This window comes from Podarcis liolepis, assembly GCF_965112155.1.
Source record: "Podarcis liolepis genome assembly, chromosome: 16".
NCBI classification, from domain to species: domain Eukaryota; kingdom Metazoa; phylum Chordata; class Lepidosauria; order Squamata; family Lacertidae; genus Podarcis; species Podarcis liolepis.
Window position 1 is genome coordinate 3,727,092 of NC_139567.1, and position 19,991 is coordinate 3,747,082.

At 43.6% G+C, this 19,991-nt stretch overlaps 1 protein-coding gene across 2 annotated transcripts in view; it reads left to right on the forward strand.

Annotated features, from left to right (window-relative positions):
• Positions 1 to 19,991, forward strand: part of DOCK5 (dedicator of cytokinesis 5) — a 143,765-nt gene that overhangs the window by 71,887 nt on the left and 51,887 nt on the right. For both annotated transcript variants that reach the window (XM_083480330.1, XM_083480331.1), the window contains exons 14-25: positions 611 to 735; positions 1,460 to 1,558; positions 2,971 to 3,043; positions 4,216 to 4,319; positions 4,865 to 5,051; positions 6,001 to 6,098; positions 7,118 to 7,207; positions 8,225 to 8,325; positions 11,124 to 11,258; positions 13,201 to 13,312; positions 14,819 to 14,889; positions 17,074 to 17,180. In XM_083480330.1, the coding sequence (XP_083336456.1) occupies positions 611 to 735; positions 1,460 to 1,558; positions 2,971 to 3,043; positions 4,216 to 4,319; positions 4,865 to 5,051; positions 6,001 to 6,098; positions 7,118 to 7,207; positions 8,225 to 8,325; positions 11,124 to 11,258; positions 13,201 to 13,312; positions 14,819 to 14,889; positions 17,074 to 17,180 (1,302 nt within the window). The remainder of the gene's footprint in view (positions 1 to 610; positions 736 to 1,459; positions 1,559 to 2,970; positions 3,044 to 4,215; positions 4,320 to 4,864; positions 5,052 to 6,000; positions 6,099 to 7,117; positions 7,208 to 8,224; positions 8,326 to 11,123; positions 11,259 to 13,200; positions 13,313 to 14,818; positions 14,890 to 17,073; positions 17,181 to 19,991) is intronic.

A 19,991-nucleotide genomic window follows, 5' to 3' on the forward strand; every position in this document is an offset into this window, starting at 1 on the left:
CTCCCCATTCTACAGATAGGATAAAATAACTGGTTACAGAGGGTAGGAAGAAATTGACAGTTTCTTGCCCCCACGTTCCACAGTACTATATCCATCATGGGTAGCCAAATGGCCCCATTGCCTTTTGGACTACCTGCTGGGGGCCACGTGCCAGTTATGGGTGAGTCAGAGCCGAAAGGGGGCACAGCAGTGGATGTGACTCTTGCGTTTGTACAGTAGAATACATTCCACCCAGAGGTTCCTAGCAACCTGACCTCTATCCGGACAAAAAGGTCATAGTATAAGAGTTCAAGATCACATTACTATCAGACAAAGACGCTTGCAGAGAGTGCAGAGCAGGGCTTGGGAGTGGTGTGTCTTGCAGAGAGTCATGAGGGCCAGACAGAGTGGTCTAGAGGGCCGCATTCAGCATCTAAGCCTGAGGTTCCCTGCCCATGATAGACATGGTCATGTGTGGGCAGGGGGTTTATCTGGTTTCTAAAAGTGTAAACTATGGGCAGATGCCCTCCAGACAAGAGGAATCATTTGCTGTTGAATTTCAGAAATATCAGGCTTTGTTCTAACTTCCAACCTGGACAAAGAAACTTTACTATAGCCTTGGTGGTTGCAGGTGAAGTTCGGAATGACATCTATGTGACCCTGATGCATGGGGAATTTGACAAAGGGAAGAAGAAGACCCCCAAGAATGTCGAGGTCACTATGTCTGTGCATGATGAAGATGGCAATCTCTTAGAGGTAGGAAGGGGCTTGGTAGGTGGGAGGCAGAATCATAATTAAAACCTGTACTATTTCTCCCCCTAATCAGCTGTGAAGAGTGATTAAATGAGAGGCTTTTGCCCGTGGAAAGTTTGCCCACTAGGAAGCTACCTTATGCCATTGGTCCATCTATGTCACTAGTGTCTCCCGTGACTGATAGATTCTCTTCAGGGTTCCAGGCAGAAGAGTCTCTCCTAGTCCTAACTGGTGAACTTGAGACCTTCTGCATAAAAGGCCGGTGCTCTGCCACTGAGCTACAGCCTTTCCCCAGTAGAAAATACAGTTTCAAACAGTGCGTAATTAACTTACGGGATTTGCTGCTATGAGATGTGGTGATGGTCACTACAAGAAAGGATTAAACAAATTCATGGAGAGGGAGTCTTGTCAACTGAATCAGGGATGGGAAATTTGTGGTGCTGGGACTCCAACTTCAACCAGCATGGACAATGGTCAGGTATTATGGGAGTTGTAGTTCAAAACATGTGGCGCACAGAAAAAGCTGGTGCCAAGGCTTCCATCACTTCTTCATGGTATGTTTAGGGCCCTTCACTGTCCCTGAAGCATTTCACCTGTCTGTGCAAATCATCTGCATGTAGTGAAGAGTTTCCTTCTATCCAGGGTTAAAAATGGTCATTCCTTTCAAAGATTGTCACGTTCTTTGATTTGGTTCTGCTTTTTAATTTGTTTCTCGTGTCATCCAAAGAAAGCTATCCATCCAGGTGCTGGTTATGAAGGTATCTCTGAATACAAATCAGTTGTCTACTACCAAGTCAAGCAGCCTTGCTGGTATGAAACTGTCAAGGTGAGATTGTGCACCATTGCTAGAGTTCTTTCCCGTGAGCTGCAAACTTGTAATTCACTTCTAAAAATGAACTCAGTTCCCTGTGTGTGGTCCTTTGGGTAGCTAAATTGGCACCACCTAGTCATAAGAGAAAGGCATGGGCAGGCTTGGGAAGCCACAAGCTTTGCAGCAGTAAATGCTGGGTTGCTGGGGTAGAGCCAGGAGTCACCCTCAAGACATTGGTATTGCTGCAGCATACCTGGCCAGGAGTAGGCAGATATACCAGCAGGAGTGCCACATTGGCTACAGTGGCCAGTGTGGCACTCTGCAATCCACAGAGCCTTTCCTGACTCAGACCCACCTTAGTTGAGCAAGACTAGCATCAGAAGGTTGACCTCATACCCCAGAAAAGAAAATGGCTGGCCAGCTACAACTCAGAACAGGAGCACTCAATGCATCAATGATTTGTGGCAGATATTGCCCATACCACCTAGAAATCCCAAGTATGAAAGAAGTCTAAAAGTGGCATTTGTATATTTTGTCTTCAGAGTGGGGAATATGGTGTGTAAATCCCAATAGTTAAGATTCTTAAAGAGCGGGTGTCACTTGCACATCAGCTAAAAAGCTGACATGTTGTATACAACATTTAAGTAAAACCTGTTGTGATCTGCCCCATGATAAGAGGCCAGCACAGAGCGGAAGCTATATAACCCAAGGCATACATGGGACTGAATAGGAAGCTGTGAGTTCTGATTCTTTTTAACTCAGTTGAATGAATTGTGGATGGGGAGACCCAACCGAATGGGCGGGGTATAAATAATACATTATTATTATTATTATTATTATTATTATTATTATTATTATTATTATTAAAATTCATATTATACTCTGGGCTGGCCATTCTTGACTAAAAGCAGAATGCAGATTCTGAACGTGAATAAAACATCTTGCCAAGGAAACTTAAACTGAATCTTTATACACATTTCCAAGCTTAGAATTTGCATAATGTGTTTTAAAATCATAAAGTGTTTATGTTTAAGATGGAAATAACAGACCAATCACCCCCCTTAAAATCATATTTATTTCCATTGATGTCTAAAATGTTTTGTAATGGAAGAAGAAGCTAATCCTAGATGGCGTTACAGAGACTGTGATTAATGACATGATTTTGGCCAAGTAAGCTGGGCTACATTATATCTTACTTAAAAACATATGGGTAGAGGGTTTCAATCACCAATAAATTGCTAGTTTTATGGAATCCTCCTGTCAATCTTGTTGGGTATTCCCAAATACCCTAAGGTGGGGGTCACAATGAATGGGAAGGTTTGCAGGTGGAATCAGTAAATCCTTTTAATGGACAGAGGAATCCCATATTTTTCCTGTAAACTTGGTTTCTGATGTGCATATTTTATAACGAGCTGTCATTCATGCAGGTGTCCATAGAAATAAAAGAAGTCAGCCGCTACCACTTAAGGTTTACATTTCGTCACCGATCATCACAGGAATGTGAGTACTTGGGAGACGAGCAGCTGCCTGTCTCTCAGGCATGCTGGCTTGCCCCCGCGATTGAGGGGGCCAGCGCTACGCAACATGCTTATGTCACGTGTGCACGACCAGCGATGTGCTCACGTTATGTGTGCTGGCCATGCAACACGCCACACAGCTTGCATGTGTGACGTGAGCGTGTCACGCAGCATGCACGAGTGACCCGGACACGTCACACGGTAGGCGCGAGTGATGTGCACATATCGCCACACAGTATTGAGGGGGCCCGGCCCCTCCTTGAAAATGTTGGTGGCCCCTTGCCCGCCCCATGGCACCCCTGCTGTCTCTTAAACACAGAAGGGTAAAAATGTCCCTTGAACCCATTGAGGTGGGTGTAGAAGAGAGAAGTGGCTTGCAGTGTGCACACTGTAATGGGGAATCAGCACGTGGAATAGGGGTGGTCAGCCTTTTTCTGATGCCTCCCCTTTCCAAATCAGGAAGGATTTAACATAACTTTTATCTGGGGTGGGTGAGTGTGAAATTTTTCAGGTTTATGGCAGGGTGGCCCACCCTAAGCAGTGATGACTTCATGGATTAAAAAAAAGCACCACTCCTGGGGGGTAATTCCCCCAATATGCCCTGAATGATGGGGCACTTAGGAGAAGAAAATGGTAACTGGGTCACCAAGGTGGGAACCTTTGCCATTATTGCTGCTGCTAAAGGTATCCTTCCCCTCACCCATATTGGTGGTGAATTTTACCACCTCTTCTCGAAATCATTAAAATTGCCTAAAAATTGCCATCCTCCACTGCCCCAGAAAAAACTGCTGAAATTTTAACTGTTTCAACTCAATGTAAATGTTGAGATGGTTATTACTGTAATGATTATCACTGGAATTGGCATGATTCGGGGTGGGGAGATTGCACAGAAAAGTCATTATTTTATTTATTTATTTATTTTACTGCATTGATATACCACGTTTTTCTCCAAGGAGCTCAAGATGCTGCTCCCATTTAATCCCCACGATAACCCTGTGAAATAGGTTAGGCTGAGAGGCAGGTCACCCAGTGAGCTTCATGAGCGAGAGGGAATTTGAGCCTGGGTGTCCCAGGTCAGTCCAGCACTTGCAGTGGCTTCTGGGTGTACTTCAACTGAGACCAGCAAGCAATGCGTTCTCCTTCCTTCTGCTTCAGCGCGAGATAAATCGGAAAAAGCTTTTGGAATGGCTTTTGTGAAGCTGATGAATGCAGACGGTACCACTCTGCAGGATGGCAGACATAACTTAATAGTCTACAAGGTACTCCTTTCTTTTTCTTTTTTAAACCTCGGTGATATTGGTGAACCTGTCAGAATTTCTTCCTGACACAGTGGCTCTGTCCGGACAACACACTAACCCATAGTTTAGTGTGACAAGAATGAGCTGTGGTGAACCCTGGGCTCGTGTGCTTCTTCCTTCTCAGATGTGGATTTGAAGAGGGCACTGGAAGGGCTTGATTTAGATTAATCACAGATTAACATTTCATCTAAACCCTGAACTTTGACCCCTGTTAACATGGCTGGTTTCAAGGAAAGAGTAATCAAGATGACACAATAGGTTTGGACATGACAAACTACGCTTTATCTAAGCTGAGAGAGGTGAGAGGAAGTCTTATGGTGGAGAGAGGCTAGGATCATTCCTATAACACTTAACTATGGTTTAGCATGATGTTCAAATCCAGCCAGTTTTCTCCTGCCCTAACTAGCTCACCAATGTATAGGAAGAAAGAATAGAATCTGAATGGTTTGTAGCTAATATTACAGCAGTATAGATGTCTGAAGTTATATTCTCTATATTATTCGTAGGGTGAAAACAAGAAAATGGAAGATGCTAAGTTTTACCTAACTCTGCCTGGCACCAAAGTGGAGATGGAGGACAGAGATGGTCTTCCAGCCAAACATCATGTAGCCAACTTTACCCCAACCAAAGACAGTACCAAGGATAGCTTTCAGATTGCAACTCTCATCTGCTCCACAAAGCTGACACAGAATGGTATGTTTGACTGCTGGTACAATCCAAGCTTTCCTGCCTTAGCCAAGGTTACACTGGCCTAAGTTCCTCAGCCTAGCTGAACCTGAGGTATGGTAGTGTAAACCCCTCAGTCCGAGATCAGTTGGCATACCTTAAGTCGGTGTAATTCACACCAGCACACGTTCTGGGGGATGGGATGCCAGGAGAGTCTTACGCCTATTCCAAATCCCTTTCAGCTCAGCCACGTGATCTAGCAGTCCAGTGGAACTTAGGCAGATGAAGAGGGTGGTGTAAGTCAAATTCCTCCTGAATAGAATTTGGAATAAGCATAAATTACACTGGCGTAAATTATGCTGGCTTTCTGTAGTAGGACTACTCTGTTACTTTGCTTTTTTCCAGTTGTGGGGAGGAGTAAAAAAATCACAAACACTTGCAGTGCACTGAAGATTTCCCCCAACTTTGGGAAATGTGCTTGACCTTCCTACTGGATTCTGAAACTTTGCCTGGCAGTTCCCATTTGCTGCCATGCCCATCTTCACAGCCCTTAAGGATTAGAAACTTGCTTTTCAAAATAACTGAAGCTGTGATTTACAGGATGCTGAAAACTGGCTCAGTAGGGCTTACTTCTGTGTAAACAAGTGTAGAATTGTGCTGTAATTTTCAAATTTCCCCACCAGCACTTTCTAACAAAGCTGATCAAACACATCAAATCTGCCATCATGTGGTTGCTGCCAGTTCAGCAAATGAGCAGGGAGGCAGGCAGAGCAAACTAAGGTTGAAACAGGATGCCAAAGAGTATGCAGCCAAGGTGCTGCGTTCTCTAGAACTGCAGAGAAGTTGTTTTTCATATCGTTTGATGCCAGAAATAAAACACTGCTTCCATATTTGTCTTGTACTGTGACCACTAAAGGAAATGAGCTGCATTGCTTATAGTGATCTTACTCCCCCACCCTCATTTTGCCCTTGCCAGTTGACCTACTGGGGTTGCTGAATTGGCGTTCAAACTCCCAAAACATAGGACACAACTTGAAGAAGCTGATGGAGGTGGAAGGAGGAGAAATTGTCAAGGTAAAACAAAATTGAGCATACAGGCTTGCAAACAATTTGTGCATGCATCTATCTTATCATCCGGAGAGTTTCATTGGAACAGAATGTCTGCTTAAATTTTGTTCTCATTGATGTGCTGGATCAGGGAGCTGATAATTTTAAAGAGCTGACCTAGATAGCATCAGGATTTCAAAGAAGTTCAGGTGAGCAACTCACCAGATTATCTGTCATGGTGTTGCTACAGCAGCAGCACAGTTAGCATGGTTAGTGTCCATATTATGTTTTATACTGTTTTCATCTATCACCATATCTGCACTATACATTTAAAGCACTACAGTACCTCTTTAACAGCTGTTGGTGTCCACTAAACTATCCTGGGAATTGTCGTTCATTAAGGATGTTTGGCATTGTTAGAAAACCCATATTGCACTCACAGAGTAGCAACTTTCAGAGGGATTTAACAGTCAATCCCTCCTCCCAGTCAACTCTGGGAATTGTAGCTCCATTAGGAAAATAGGGGTTTCCTAACAAATTTCAGAAACCATAACAAGTTCCCAGGATTCTCCGGCAGGAGTAGGCATGAATGTTTAAAGTGGTATAATTGAACTTTAAAGGCATAGTGCAGATGAGGCCTATGTGTCTTTCTGCAATTTTATAATCAAATCATCCAGTTTTGTGCAGTGTTGAGAGAAACAAATACTCAACTGCCCAACTATGAATTTTTCAATTTTTAAAAATATCTGTTTGCAGGGCTGAAATACAGAATTGTGGGGTAGACCTAACACTTCATGCTGAGGACCAGCCTCAAACCTGCAGCAGTAGATTTGCCCTAGATTTGCCCATTTCTTCCAGCATGCTTGAATAGTGCCCCTCCCTGTTTGCAGAAGGAGGGACTCTGGCAATGAACCATTTCCTGTCATGCTAATCCATATGACTTTGAGTAACTCTGTTGCTAAAAGACCTGGAGATAAAAGGGAATGGAGTTATAACACAACAGCCTTATGAATCACAACCCATTTCTATTTCTCCTCCATCTCTAGTTCTTACAAGATACACTTGATGCACTTTTCAGCATAATGATGGAGATGTCTGACAATGAAACCTATGACTTCCTTGTTTTTGATGCACTAGTAAGTTGTTCTGACCATTTATCCCTCCTTAGCTCTGCATAAACTCTGTCACCAAAAAGAAAGCTGGTTACAATTCCAGATCAGGCTGGTTACAGCTTCTTCCCAGTGACAGGCTGATGTGTAAACAACAGCCCCCAAATGGAGAGTTGCTGCTGCTGCTGCTGCTGATGATGATGATGATGATGATGAAATTTAGAGTGTGGGTGGTCTCTGGCCTGCAGGCCAGGCTTGGCCCAGCAGCCTTTCCCATTTAAGCCCACCAGGCCATTTTGGACAGTCCCCAATAACCAGGGCTTCAAAGCTCAGCTTCACCTGACATCATAGTAACATTCGGTGATTGACAAGTGAGCAGGGCTTTCCATCTGTCAAATTCGGCTCACCTGGGATGGCCCAGAGGCTGGGAGGGATCCCCCCCCTTTTTTTACATAATGGAACAGCCTTTATTTCCAGTTAGATTTGGGTTCAGGTTCCTGAGTCTCTTCTCCTTCTAAAACAAATATTTGAGAGACTTTTATGACAGCTTTTATGGTTTCAAGCTTCAGGAAGTTGTTGCTGAGCGGGTGAATTTATTATAAGAATTAATGAGGAAGAGGACCAGTAGCTCAGGGCCATAAATTGTTTTCAGCTGGTGTTTATTGCATAAGTCTGTATGCCCAACAGAATTATTAGGATTTAAATACTTTTTAAAAGGAGATTCCTAGCCCTCATGATCGTGACTGGAAAAAGAAGAATTGATCACTTGTTCTATAATGCTTCCATTATATAGAATTGTATAGAATTATATAGAATTGTAGAGTTGGAAGGGACCTCAGGGGTAATATAGCCTAACACACTGCAATGCAGGAATCACTGCTAAAGAATCCTTGACAGGTGTTTAAAAACCTTCCTTTTAGGAAGGTTGGCAGTCCCTCCTGTTGTTGCTGCTTTAGCTGCAAAAGCGCAACATGGTTGAAAACTGAAAACAAAAGTCCAGCCAGGTCATGGTGTTTACATCTTGTATATTTCCTCTTTAAATAGGTATTTATTATTTCACTGATTGGAGACATCAAATTCCAGCATTTTAACCCAGTACTCGAAACTTACATTTACAAACACTTCAGTGCCACCTTGGCCTATGTGTAAGTATACACTTTTGTTACATTGCGGACTTGTGCATTTTTGTCATGGGATGACTTGCCGTATTTTTCGCACCATAGGACGCACCGGACAATAGGACGCACCTTGTTTTAGAGGGGGGAGAACAAGAAGAAAAAAAATCTCCCCCTCTCTGCCCAGCGCCCTTTCAGCGAAGCGGCAGGAGGCGCAGCGCAGAGAGGGGGAGAATTTTCCCCCTCTTGTTTTCCCCCTCTAAAACAAGGTGCCATTTAAGGGGCGTTCAGTCGCCTTCAGGCGGCTACCTTGGAAGCCTGGAGAGCGAGAGGGGTCGGTGCGCACCGACCCCTCTCGCTCTCCAGGCTTCAGGTTCCTTTCGACCTGCTCTTTGGGGCTGGCGGGGGGAAGCCCACCACCAGCCCCAAAGAGCAGGCTGGGGAGCAGTGGAAAGGCGCGCAGCGGAGAGGCTGCTGCCATAGTCGCACGTCACCTCTCCAGCTGGGAGAGGGTCGCGGGGCTATGGCTTCTTTAGCCCCGCACGCGCTCTCATAGCTGGAGAGATGGCGCGAGGCTAAAGAGGCTCCTACCATAGCCGCGTGTCACCTCTCCAGCCGGGAGAGGGTAAGCGGGGCTATGGTGTCTTCGCTCCATAGGACGCACACACATTTCCCCTTCATTTTTAAAGGGGGAAAAGTGCGTCCTATAGAGTGAAAAATACGGTATTACATGCTTGTCACTTGGTCCAGTTGTGTGGTTTTTCTCTGCTCTTGACACGTTAAGGTAGCAAGAGTTCTGCTTAAAAATAGTCCCTAATGTATAACCCAGCATAGTGAGCCTTTATTTGGAAGAAGAGGGTTGTGAATTTCAACCTCGTGTGTTAGTACATTCAGTGGGGGTGGGTGTTATAATTGCATTTAGCCTACTGGAGGCAGGTGGAAATTCTTGACACCATCTGCACTGTACATCAGTATCATACCACTTGAAACAGCCATAACGTCCACCAAAGAATCTTGGGAAGTATAGTTTTAGGGTGCTGAGAGTTCTAACGGGACCCCCTATTCCTCTTATAGAGCTACAGCTGCCAGGGTGGTTTAACAATCAATTTCTCTTCCCAGGGAATCTTAGGAATTGTCCCTCTGTGGAACAGAGGGAGCTCCTAACAACTCTCTTAGCAAACTACACTTAGCAGCATTCTTTTCTGAAAGCCATGGCTGTTTAAAATGGCATGATACTACTTTAAACGTATATTGCAGTTGGGTCCTTGATATGAAGGAAATGGCTTGGGGACCTCAATATTTATTTGTTCAGTTGTTTGCCACATTCCCTTCTGGACAACTTTTGAAGAGTCCCATGCCGGTGATGAGCAGGGGTAGAGGTGAAACTGGGCAGAGGAGTAAACATAGGATAGTCCTCTGCATCAGGTGGAAGGATGTTCCTGAACCACATCTCCCATCAGCTCCAGAAATCATGGCCAATTCCAAAGAGAATGGATGTTGCAGTTCAGCAACATTGGGAGGGCCAAAGGTTTCCCACACCTGTTCACACACATCCCTCTCTAGCCTTCACCCAGACAAGCAAAAGGCATTATTAGAGCTCAAATTCACATTTAAGTCAGGCGGCAGCGGGTGTGTGTGTGTGTGGAGTGTAAAGTAGGGGGGAGTGAGAGCCACATTCAGTCCCTAAGGCTAAGGATACCCACCCCTGTTCTATTGGTTCCCACCCACAGGAACAGCCTATGCGTCTTCATGGCCCTAGTCCATGGACAGTGGGGGGGGGGGGGTAGGACACTAGTATATGTGGCCCCACTCATGCTTTCTACATGCAGTTTTAATCATGTTGGGAATATAATGACTAAATAAGTACTCATTCATTCATTCATTTAATTTAATTGCATTAGCATACGGCCATAGCAAAACAAGACAACACAAAAATGCTGGAGACAAGCAACCAAGCAAAATTCAAGGCGACATTGCTGGCGCAATGACATTCAAAATACCCTAAGACAATAATACATAGATTTAGTTGCCAGCGCCAAAAAAATCTAATATGCGGATATATATAAAGCATAAAATGGCCCCAAAATAGGCTCAGCACATTAAGTTAAAAAGGTAATAAAAGAATTAAAACAGGTCCAGGACTAGGACACACTACCCTGTCAGAGTAGCCCTGAGTTTCAGAGCCTGCACTATGAAAATTGCCACCCCACGTGAAATTTGGGGATTTGCGTCCACAAAATGACTAAATAAGGCTACTTACTCAGTGGCTTAGCAATACTTGTTCTGTTCAGAATAGACCAATTGAAGTTAATGGTCAAGACTTAGCTTCATTAACCTCAGTGGGTCTGTTCTGAGTAGGAATGGCGTTGGACACAACCCAGGGCCTGAAGACACCTGATGCAACAATATTGCTGGCACTAAGCTAGTCTGTGTGTGAATGGAAGGCCACGTGAAACTCTCACACTCACTTGCCACCTGGAGGCTGATGGAAGAACGGGGATTTGCAGTGCAGTTCCCCAACCAATGTGTACTGTACAAAAATATATATATTAGCAGTAAGTGCACATGGAGATGCCTTTATCAGTGGAAATGCAATGCAATTTGCATTTTATTACAGGGGAATGTTTGCAGAATTGTATTTATGAGGAAAAAGTGCATTGCAATGACTGGACATTGTCATGGGGACTTTTTTTTTAAGGTCTGCACAAATTAGTGCAGAAATGTAGAGAACTGAATTTAAGAATATTTTTTGGGGGGGGAGAAACCTAAACTGACAGATCTGTCCACCCCTACGTAGCCCCCCACTTACTTATTTTCTCTTGCCCCAGAAAACTTACCAAGGTTCTAAACTATTACGTCGGAAATGCAGATGACTCCAGCAAGACAGAATTGCTCTTTGCCGCTCTAAAAGCCTTGAAGTACCTGTTCCGGTTCATAGTTCAATCGCGAGTTCTGTACCTAGGGTAAGCAATGGCTGGAAAGGTAAAGGTAAAGGTACCCCTGACCGTTAGGTCCAGTCGCAGATGACTCGGGTTGCGGCACTCATCTTGCTTTATTGGCCGAGGGAGCCGGCGTACAGCTTCCGGGTCATGTGGCCAGCATGACTAAGCCGCTTCTGGCGAACCACAGCAGCACACGGAAACGCCGTTTACCTTCCAGCCGGAGCAGTACCTATTTATCTACTTGCACTTTGACGTGCTTTCGAACTGCTAGGTTGGCAGGAGCTGGGACCGAGCAACGGGAGCACACCCCGTCGCAGGAATTCAAACTGCCAACCTTCCGACCGGCAAATCCTAGGCTCAGTGGTTTAGACCACAGCACCACACGTGTCCCTTAATGACTGGAAAACATGGGCATAATTATGCTTCTCCAGTTCAGCCACTACTATTTACTTATTCATAAATGTGTGCTCCACCTTTCCTCCAAGGAGCTTGAGGTGGAATAACGCATCTTCCTTTCCCCATTTTATCCTCACAACAACCCTGTGAGTGGGTTGGGCTGTGCGATTGTGACGGGCAGGCCATGCATGCTCAGCCCCTGTGTGCTTGCTCAGTCCTGAGGTGTCAACTACGTATATCAGCTGTGCCTGCCCTTCTCTTCAGAAGGAGAGTGCGGGGGGTGGGGCGTGTCAAGTGTTGGAACAGCCTCTTAGCTAAGCCTAGCTATGTTGTGCTTTACTTGCTTGTAACCTGTGGACCCAAGTGGGGGTGCTGCACTGACTTCATCAATAAAACGTTTTAAAAAAACCAAACCATCATGGTGCCACTTCCAATTCGGAGTCCAAGGGGGAGAGTCAATATAATTGCTACAACACGCTGAGTCTCGGTGCACCTAGGCATGTTATTAGCCTCTCTGTAAGTATTACAGAGAGCCAGTGTGGTGTAGTGGTTAAGAGCGGTAGTCACGTAATCTGGGAAACCGGGTTCGCTTCCCCGCTCCTCCACATGCAGCTGCTGGGTGACCTTGGGCCAGTCACACTTCTCTGAAGTCTCTCAGCCCCACTCACCTCACAGAGTGTTTGTTGTGGGGGAGGAAGGGAAAGGAGATTGTTAGCCGCTTTGAGACTCCTGAAGGGGAGTGAAAGGCGGGATATCAAATCCAAACTCTTCTTCTTCTTATTATTAGGATCTTATTATCCTGTTACTATTTGGATTCTGTTATTGCCTTCAGTTTGGATGACTGCATACCATTCAAAATGGCTGCTTGTTACCTCTGCGAGCTTAGCATCCCCAACCCACCTTAATAAAAAATAAATAAGTTACACAGCCATGAGGCCTGCTAACTTAAACTTAAAAAAAAATGGTTCTCAGCCATCAAACATCTATTTCAGGCTCAAGATTTTATTCTGAGCATATGAAGTCATAGTTGCTGAAGAACTGAGTTGCTTGGTGTATATACTCTATTTGCCTTTATTAATCAAGAAATGTAATCATTCCAAGAGAGTCTATGTTTTAATGTTCAAGGAACAGCACACAGTGATTTCTTTCTGGAACAACACAGCTGGGCTTACAGGAATTCCCCATGTTATTTATGCATAATTTATTTCCAGAGAATCATTGCCATATTTCAGGAAAGCCCAATTGTGCTCAAAGTCAAGTGAGTGGAAATAAGAAGCTCTTTGCTTCAAACCAATACTAAATATAGAATCATATTTTTCTACTTCCCTCTTGTGCTTCTCTTAGGCTGTAATCCTAATTAACAGCTAACAGCACAGTGTGTGGTTTGCGTGTTTACTCAGAAGTAAATCCTGTGGTGTTCAGTGGGGCTTACTGTCATGTAAGGTTGCATAGGTCTGCAGCCTAAAAGCACATAATGTATAGAAAGAGACAGTTTTGTTGTAATGTTATTTTTTAACTATAATCCACAATGGAATACTTAGGGCAATTTTCTTTCTCTCTCTTCTAGGTTTTACGGGAAAAGCGAAGATGGAGATGAGTTTAACAATGCCATCCGCAAGTTGTTCCTCTCTTTTAACATCCTGATGGACAGGCCTCTTGAGGAGGCTGTCAAGATCAAGGTTAGCCTGAGCCTGTTGCCATTCTCTGAAACGGGCGTGGCTTCAGTTCCTGCATTCCAGGAGTGGCTCACCTGTGGCCATCACAGTGTTGCTGAACTACAACTCCCATCAGCCCCAGCCAGCACGGCGCATGGACAATTATGATGGGAGTTTTAGTCCAACAAAATCTGGATGGCCACAGGTTAGCCACCCCTGCTGTATTCTGATTCAGTTTATCTCCCCCCCCCCCCCATTTTCAAAACATGTTTATTTATTTTTTCAATTTACATCCCACTCTTTGTTGCAAGATGCAATGGCAGATTGCATCAAACATATGATGATCAATTATCAGTGAATTTGCACTATACAGATCATTATGACTACTTTACTAAAGAAAACTGAACAAAAAGGCTGTTTTTCAGCTGTTACCAGAAGCTATACACTGTTGGCATCAGTGTAAGTAACCCACGTATTTATTTTCCATTTGGGACCACCAGCATGGCCTCTCCAGCAGATCGTCATGGGTAGAGACATTTCTGGACATAAACAAGTCCCAAATTGTTTAGGGCTTTTATAGGTAAAGAACAATACACTTAATCTGATTCAGTTTATCAAGTGGCATTGCTTGTGGAACCAAAATGGAGCAATATTCATACAGGACAGGGAAGATAGCAGCAGCTTCTGAATAAATGTGACATTTTCAGAAGTTTAAGGAAATAAAAATTTAAGGGGTACTCCCCCCCAAAAAAAGCCAGCCTTGGCAGTACTGAACATGCTGAGTGCCCATGGAATACTAACTGATCGATGAAAAAGGGGAAAAACTAGAAACTGGGTAGAAGGGGTAATGGAATTGAGTTCCTGGAAATGAGGTAAGAGAAGGGGAACTGAGTGGAATGTCTGGAAAGGAGGATGAGTTATATTGTGTAGGTAGGCTATTTCTTGGTTCACGCTGAGGAACAATTTTTAAATGCCTCCTGGGATAATAGTGAGAGCTGCCCATGGAAATCAAATGGAGGCAGCCACAGTTTTGGTGCTTCTGGGATGAGGCACCAGAGTGCCGCTGCTGCTTTAGCCAAAACGACACCATCTCTACACAAGAGAGAAGGCATCAGCAAGGCCCCAAACAGCTGAATGAGGACTGAGCATGCTCACTTCTCAGAATGCTGGCGGACACTTGTTGGGAGCACATTTGCAGAGCTGTCCTTACTTGCCCACAACTGACATCATGCATGACATCAGGGGTAGTGGCATAGGGGAAACTGCCTGGTGGTCCACATTAAGACCTGGAGAATGGGAAAGGGGGGTCGCTCAGGGTTAGAGCATCTGCTTTGCGTGAAGAAGGCTCCAGGTTTTGTCCCTGGCGTCTGCAGGTAGGACTTGGGGAAAGGGGCCTGTCTGTGTAGGTAAGACTGAGCAAGATAGGTCAATGGTCAGACTCAGTGTAGGGCAGCTTCCTGTGTTCCTGTGTCTAGTTTTTAGAGTGAAGGGATTAACTTTCTTTCCCCACTTCCTTCTTGTATCTTGCAGGGTGCTGCCTTGAAGTATTTACCAAACATCATCAATGATGTGAAACTGGTATTTGATCCTGTTGAACTCAGGTAGCTATAAAACATTTTCTTTTCCTCTTTTCCTCTTCCTGCTGTAGGCCAAACAAGATGGATTAGTAAGTTGCAGATGGACAAAGTGATAGCCATGTATTATAGGATTATTATTTTTTTTAAAAAAAATCTATCGGATTGAAAATCCACCAAAGTTGTCAAGAGACTTTCTAAAAACCAAAGAGTGTGTGTGTGCTGATGAAACAGTTTTTGGCCCTATTCTGTTGTTAATGAGCCCTTATAGGATTGACTTCATAGCACTCTGTAGCTGGAATTATGCAGGATAGAATTCTCATGGGGATTTGCCTTCAGACACTCACTCCCGCCGATGGTGAACACATGTGGTGAGTGGCAATGGGAGAGTTAAAATGGTGCCCCTGAGAAGGAAGAGATAACCGCATATTTGCTGTGGAAGGATGCAGGCTTGCAAAAGCACAAGAAATGTTTTAAAAGACATGTCCTGTCCCCCCATGTTTTAGTAAATTAGTAAGGAATCCTCCTCATTATCATACCCCACCCATCTGACTGGGTTGCTCCAGCCACTCTGGAAACAAACCATCCCACTGAAACAAAATGGCCCCTTGGCCATGCAATATTGAGTGTATGTTGAAGGGGGGGCAACAGAACAAGTAGGAAATAGTGGGGTGCCTTAATTGGTGGGATGGCTGTGTGGAATCCTGAACAAGAGCACTCCTTTTAGGGGAGGACAATACACTGCAACATAATGTTGCAGCACCTGCTTGTTCCTTCACTCTTTGCTTTCTTGTAGTGAGTCAGACTATTGGTCCATCTAATCCAGCTTTCCCCAGTTTTCTTATCTCACTGAAAATGCTGGAGATGGAACCCGGGACCTTCTGTGTCCAAAGCACTTACCACTAAGCTATAGCTCTTCAGCAACCATAATCGCCATGGGTTGAATGTACTCTGTGACATAGGTGCAGTTTTACATGTGTGGCTTTATGCTGCCTAATTTTGCATTTGTGGTCATCAGAAAGGGGCAGGAGCTATGCAAGGCAGCAGAGCCCATTCCCCTCTTCTCCCTTCTCATGCTTCCCCAAGCATCACATATTTGCAAGCCTGTATTCACCACCTTGAGGACTAGAAGTGTGATCTTGTTTTTTGAAATGGTAGCTGAATATGAGGCTACTGAATTCTGTGATTGCAGAAATTGTGGGATATGCACATCCCATGTTATGCGTGTCCAGCACAAATTAACAGTAAACAGAAGTGAAACATGTCCAAAAGCAGATATTCTATTGTAAACTGCTTTGTGATCTTTGGATGAAGGGCTGTAATGTAATGTAATTAATTTATTAAAGAAGAAGAAGAATAGAAGATTCAGTAAAAGCAGATGTTTCAAGCAGCTTAGCCAAGCCTGATGTTAAATGAGAAGGCAGAAACCCTTCAAGGTCGCCAGTCAATCTGACCAACGTAAACGTCAATTTTTGGTTTAGCAAAAGAGCATAGTAGCTTCTTGAAACCCCAAGTATAGAATGATACATCCTTCCAAGAAGGGGGAGAAGTGCCCCCAACTCCCATAGCTACAGCTCAACAGTTCAAACATTCTAGGTTAACTGTTGCTGGTCTGATGGTGGTCTGCTTAACGGTACATAGAAGACACAATGCACTAGCGTTAACTGTACACTAGATGGCAAGAACATAAGAATCTGTGAATGTGTCCAAATAGTAAAATTGGCAAATATTATTAGGATAAGAGAGGGAAGGCAATCTGATAACGATTTTATTGGAAGAGGGAGACCCCTTTTATTACTGAGGCAAAAAAACATGCAAAAATGCAGAATCATGTACACTGTCCAGGATGTTGTAAAAACACCATGTACTTAAAAGAGAGGGAAATGTAAAACCATGTGCTTTCTTTTTTCTTTGTAAATCTGTGCATCACAATATTTTCTGTTACTTGTCAGAATGTCTAAATATTTTTCTAAAAACAAAACAAACAGTACACAAAAATCTTAATCTGAGACCATCTTGCTGCTTTTATTACATGTATGTTGGTTTAAAATTGTCTTTACTGTGTGTTCTGATTTTCATTTATGCAAGACCACCAGGTTTGAAGGATGTGATAGAAATCCTTGTAATAAATAAGCAAATCTGCAGCTGAAGAGAGTGTTTATAATGTTAATGGGACCAAAACTGTTCTCCCCCCCCCCCTCTGCTTCCCAGTGTCCTCTTTAGCAAGTTCATCCAAAGCATCCCAGATAACCAGCTCGTCAGACAGAAGCTCAACTGCATGACAAAGGTTGTGGACAGTGACCTATTCCGTCAATCTGGTGAGTCTCTCTTTCTTACTTCCCACCCAGTTTTCAGGTACTTCTTTATTTTTATCTGCAACATTTCTATGCAGTTTTCTGGGCATATCACAAATAAAAACAAAGACCATGAGGTATAAAAAAGGGACATAAAACTTACAATATAAAGCCAAGGGGGGGGGGGGGATAAAAACAGATTAATGCTCATAGCAGAAGATAACAACAGTGCAAAAGATACTGAAAAGCACTAAGCATTTATGTGTCTCCCTATCTGTCTGGGAAGCCTGGGTATGTAGAACAGCCTTCACTTGGCTCTGGAGACAACAGTATAGATGCCACATAAGACGTTTTTAGGTTTTTTTGGCTAACGTATTGAGACCCAGGGGACCAGTTCATGTAGGGAGCATTGCAGAACTCCTTGGAGGGAAAGTAGAGCATCTGCTTTGCATGCAGAAGGTTCAATCCCCAGGATCTCCATGTGATATCATGGCACTTTTTATCTATATATTGGGGTTTGCACATTGTGACAGTAAAACAGTACAGCCTTGTATTCCCTGCTCTACCTGATTCCCCTCCTGCCTTCGGCCCTCTTGCCATTTTCATTTCTGATGTTCAGTTGGTTGGCAGGTTATGCAGTGTTGAGATGCTCAAATAAGGGTTAGGATGAATGCATTTAGATGTAGCCTTAGATGTGGCCTTGGTTGGCTCTTCTTGTCATTGGCTCCTTCTGTTGGGCTCTGTGCCTTCTGAAGCCCCACCAGTCCCATCCACCAACGAAACTTCCATCTTACTTAACTACCTTATCTGTAGTGACGCACAGGTATGCCTTTATAAAGGCTAGATTCAATGCTTTCCCATCAAACGTGTTGGGTAACAGACTCTCCAATGGTCAGATCTCACTCCTCTGTGACTGTAAAAGTGGATCTATAGAATCGTTATATCATATAATCTTCTGTTGTCCATTACATTCGGCTTCACGGTCCAAGTTTCTGGCTCCATATTTATCGAGAATTGCTGACGGTCCTCAGGGAGCCCAAATAATATACTTATTAAACGACGAAGATACAAGTAGATCCCTTGCAGTTGCTAGATACCTGATTAATGTTTTATTTCAAAAGAGGAGAAATGGATCACTGTATGTCTCTGACAGCTTAGCTAAACTTAAGAACCATCAATAAGTGCCAGAACTAAGACACATACCCCCCAAAATCTGATGGATCTGAGTTGCGGTTTACATAGAGGGAGCTTATTGTGTATAGTGTTTACTTAATTGAAGTAAAACGGGTTCTATATGGGTGTTTTAACTAGGAACTGTTTAAATTGTATTGTTTATGGATAAATTCTGATGTATTGTTTGCGATATGGGCCAATGGCCGTAATAAAATCTATCTATCTATCTATCTATCTATCTATCTATCCCATCAGTCCCAATGGGCACCAACCAGAGTGAGTTTTTTCTTGGTGATCTGATTGCCCTTGGTGTTGCAATGCCCTCTCCCTGATAACATCTAATTGGAACAAGATTAACCTTTCCCTTGCAGCACCTGGGATGACCTTGCATCTGTTTGCTTTGCCTTGCAGAGCAGACCACAATGCTGGGTTATGCCTCCCAGCTAATAAAGTTTATCTCATTTGCTTGCCTGAAAACAAAGCATTTTGATGGTTCAGTGCTGGTAAATTGATGAAAAAGAAAAATATTTCCTGTTGCAGCCTGACTCGTATTCTCGCAAACAATAGTAAATTGTCACACATTGTTTTATTTCAAAATGCTCTGTTGTTCATATTTAATGGTACATTTGTAGCATTTATATTTTGCCATTTGGATTTTTTGTTCATACAGAATTAATGTATTCTGTGTAGTTTGGTGGTCTGGTTTCTTATTTTGTTAATGAAGGCTCTATTTTAACTGATGATTAGGTTATGAATCACATCTGCTATACATGAATGGCTCATGGCAGTGGTCTGTTTTCATGAGCCGTGTGATAATGGAGACAGTTAGAGGGCAAGTTTCCATTAGCCAGGAATTGCAGGAATTTTTGCTCATGGAAACTGTATTGCCTTTGAGTCTTCTGTGAGTAAACTCAGATTTGTGAGTAGACTATTGGTTTGAGCAATCAATTGCTTTGCAAAACTCAGAGCCATTTCAGATCACAAATTAACTCTTAGCCTATCAAAAACAGAATAGACCTATAAAGTTCTGAAATGTAGGCAAGTAATCAAAACCACACTTTGGTAAATACTGACATATTGCAGTTACACAAAAGCTAGCAGATCCTATGCAGAACAGCTCAAGGCACTGAGTAGAAATTTGTGAAAACTGGGCTGAGTTATAAAGCAGCCTTCCCCAATCTGATGCCCTCCAGATCCTGTTAGCCATTGGCCATACTGGATGGGGATGTTGGGGTTTGTGGTCTAAAACATCTCATCGAATCATAGAATTGTTGAGTTGGAGGGGACCCAAGGTTCATCTAGTCCAACCCCCTGCTATGCAGGAATCTTGGCTAAGACATCCATGACAGATGGCTACCCAACCTCTGCTTATAAACCTCCAAGGAAGGGGGGCCAAGAGAGACCATTCCACTGCTGAACAGCTCTTACTGTCAGAAAGTTCTTCCTGATGTTTAGTCGGACTCTCCTTTCTTGTAACATGAATCCATTGGTTCAAGTCCTACACCCTCCAGAGCAGGAGAAAACAAGCTTCTCCATCTTCCATTTGACAGATAGATGGCTATCATATCTTCTCTGAGTCTCCTCTTTTCCAGTCTAAACATACCCATCTCCTTCAAACACTCCTCATAAGGCTTAGTTTCCAGACCCTTGATCATCTTGGTT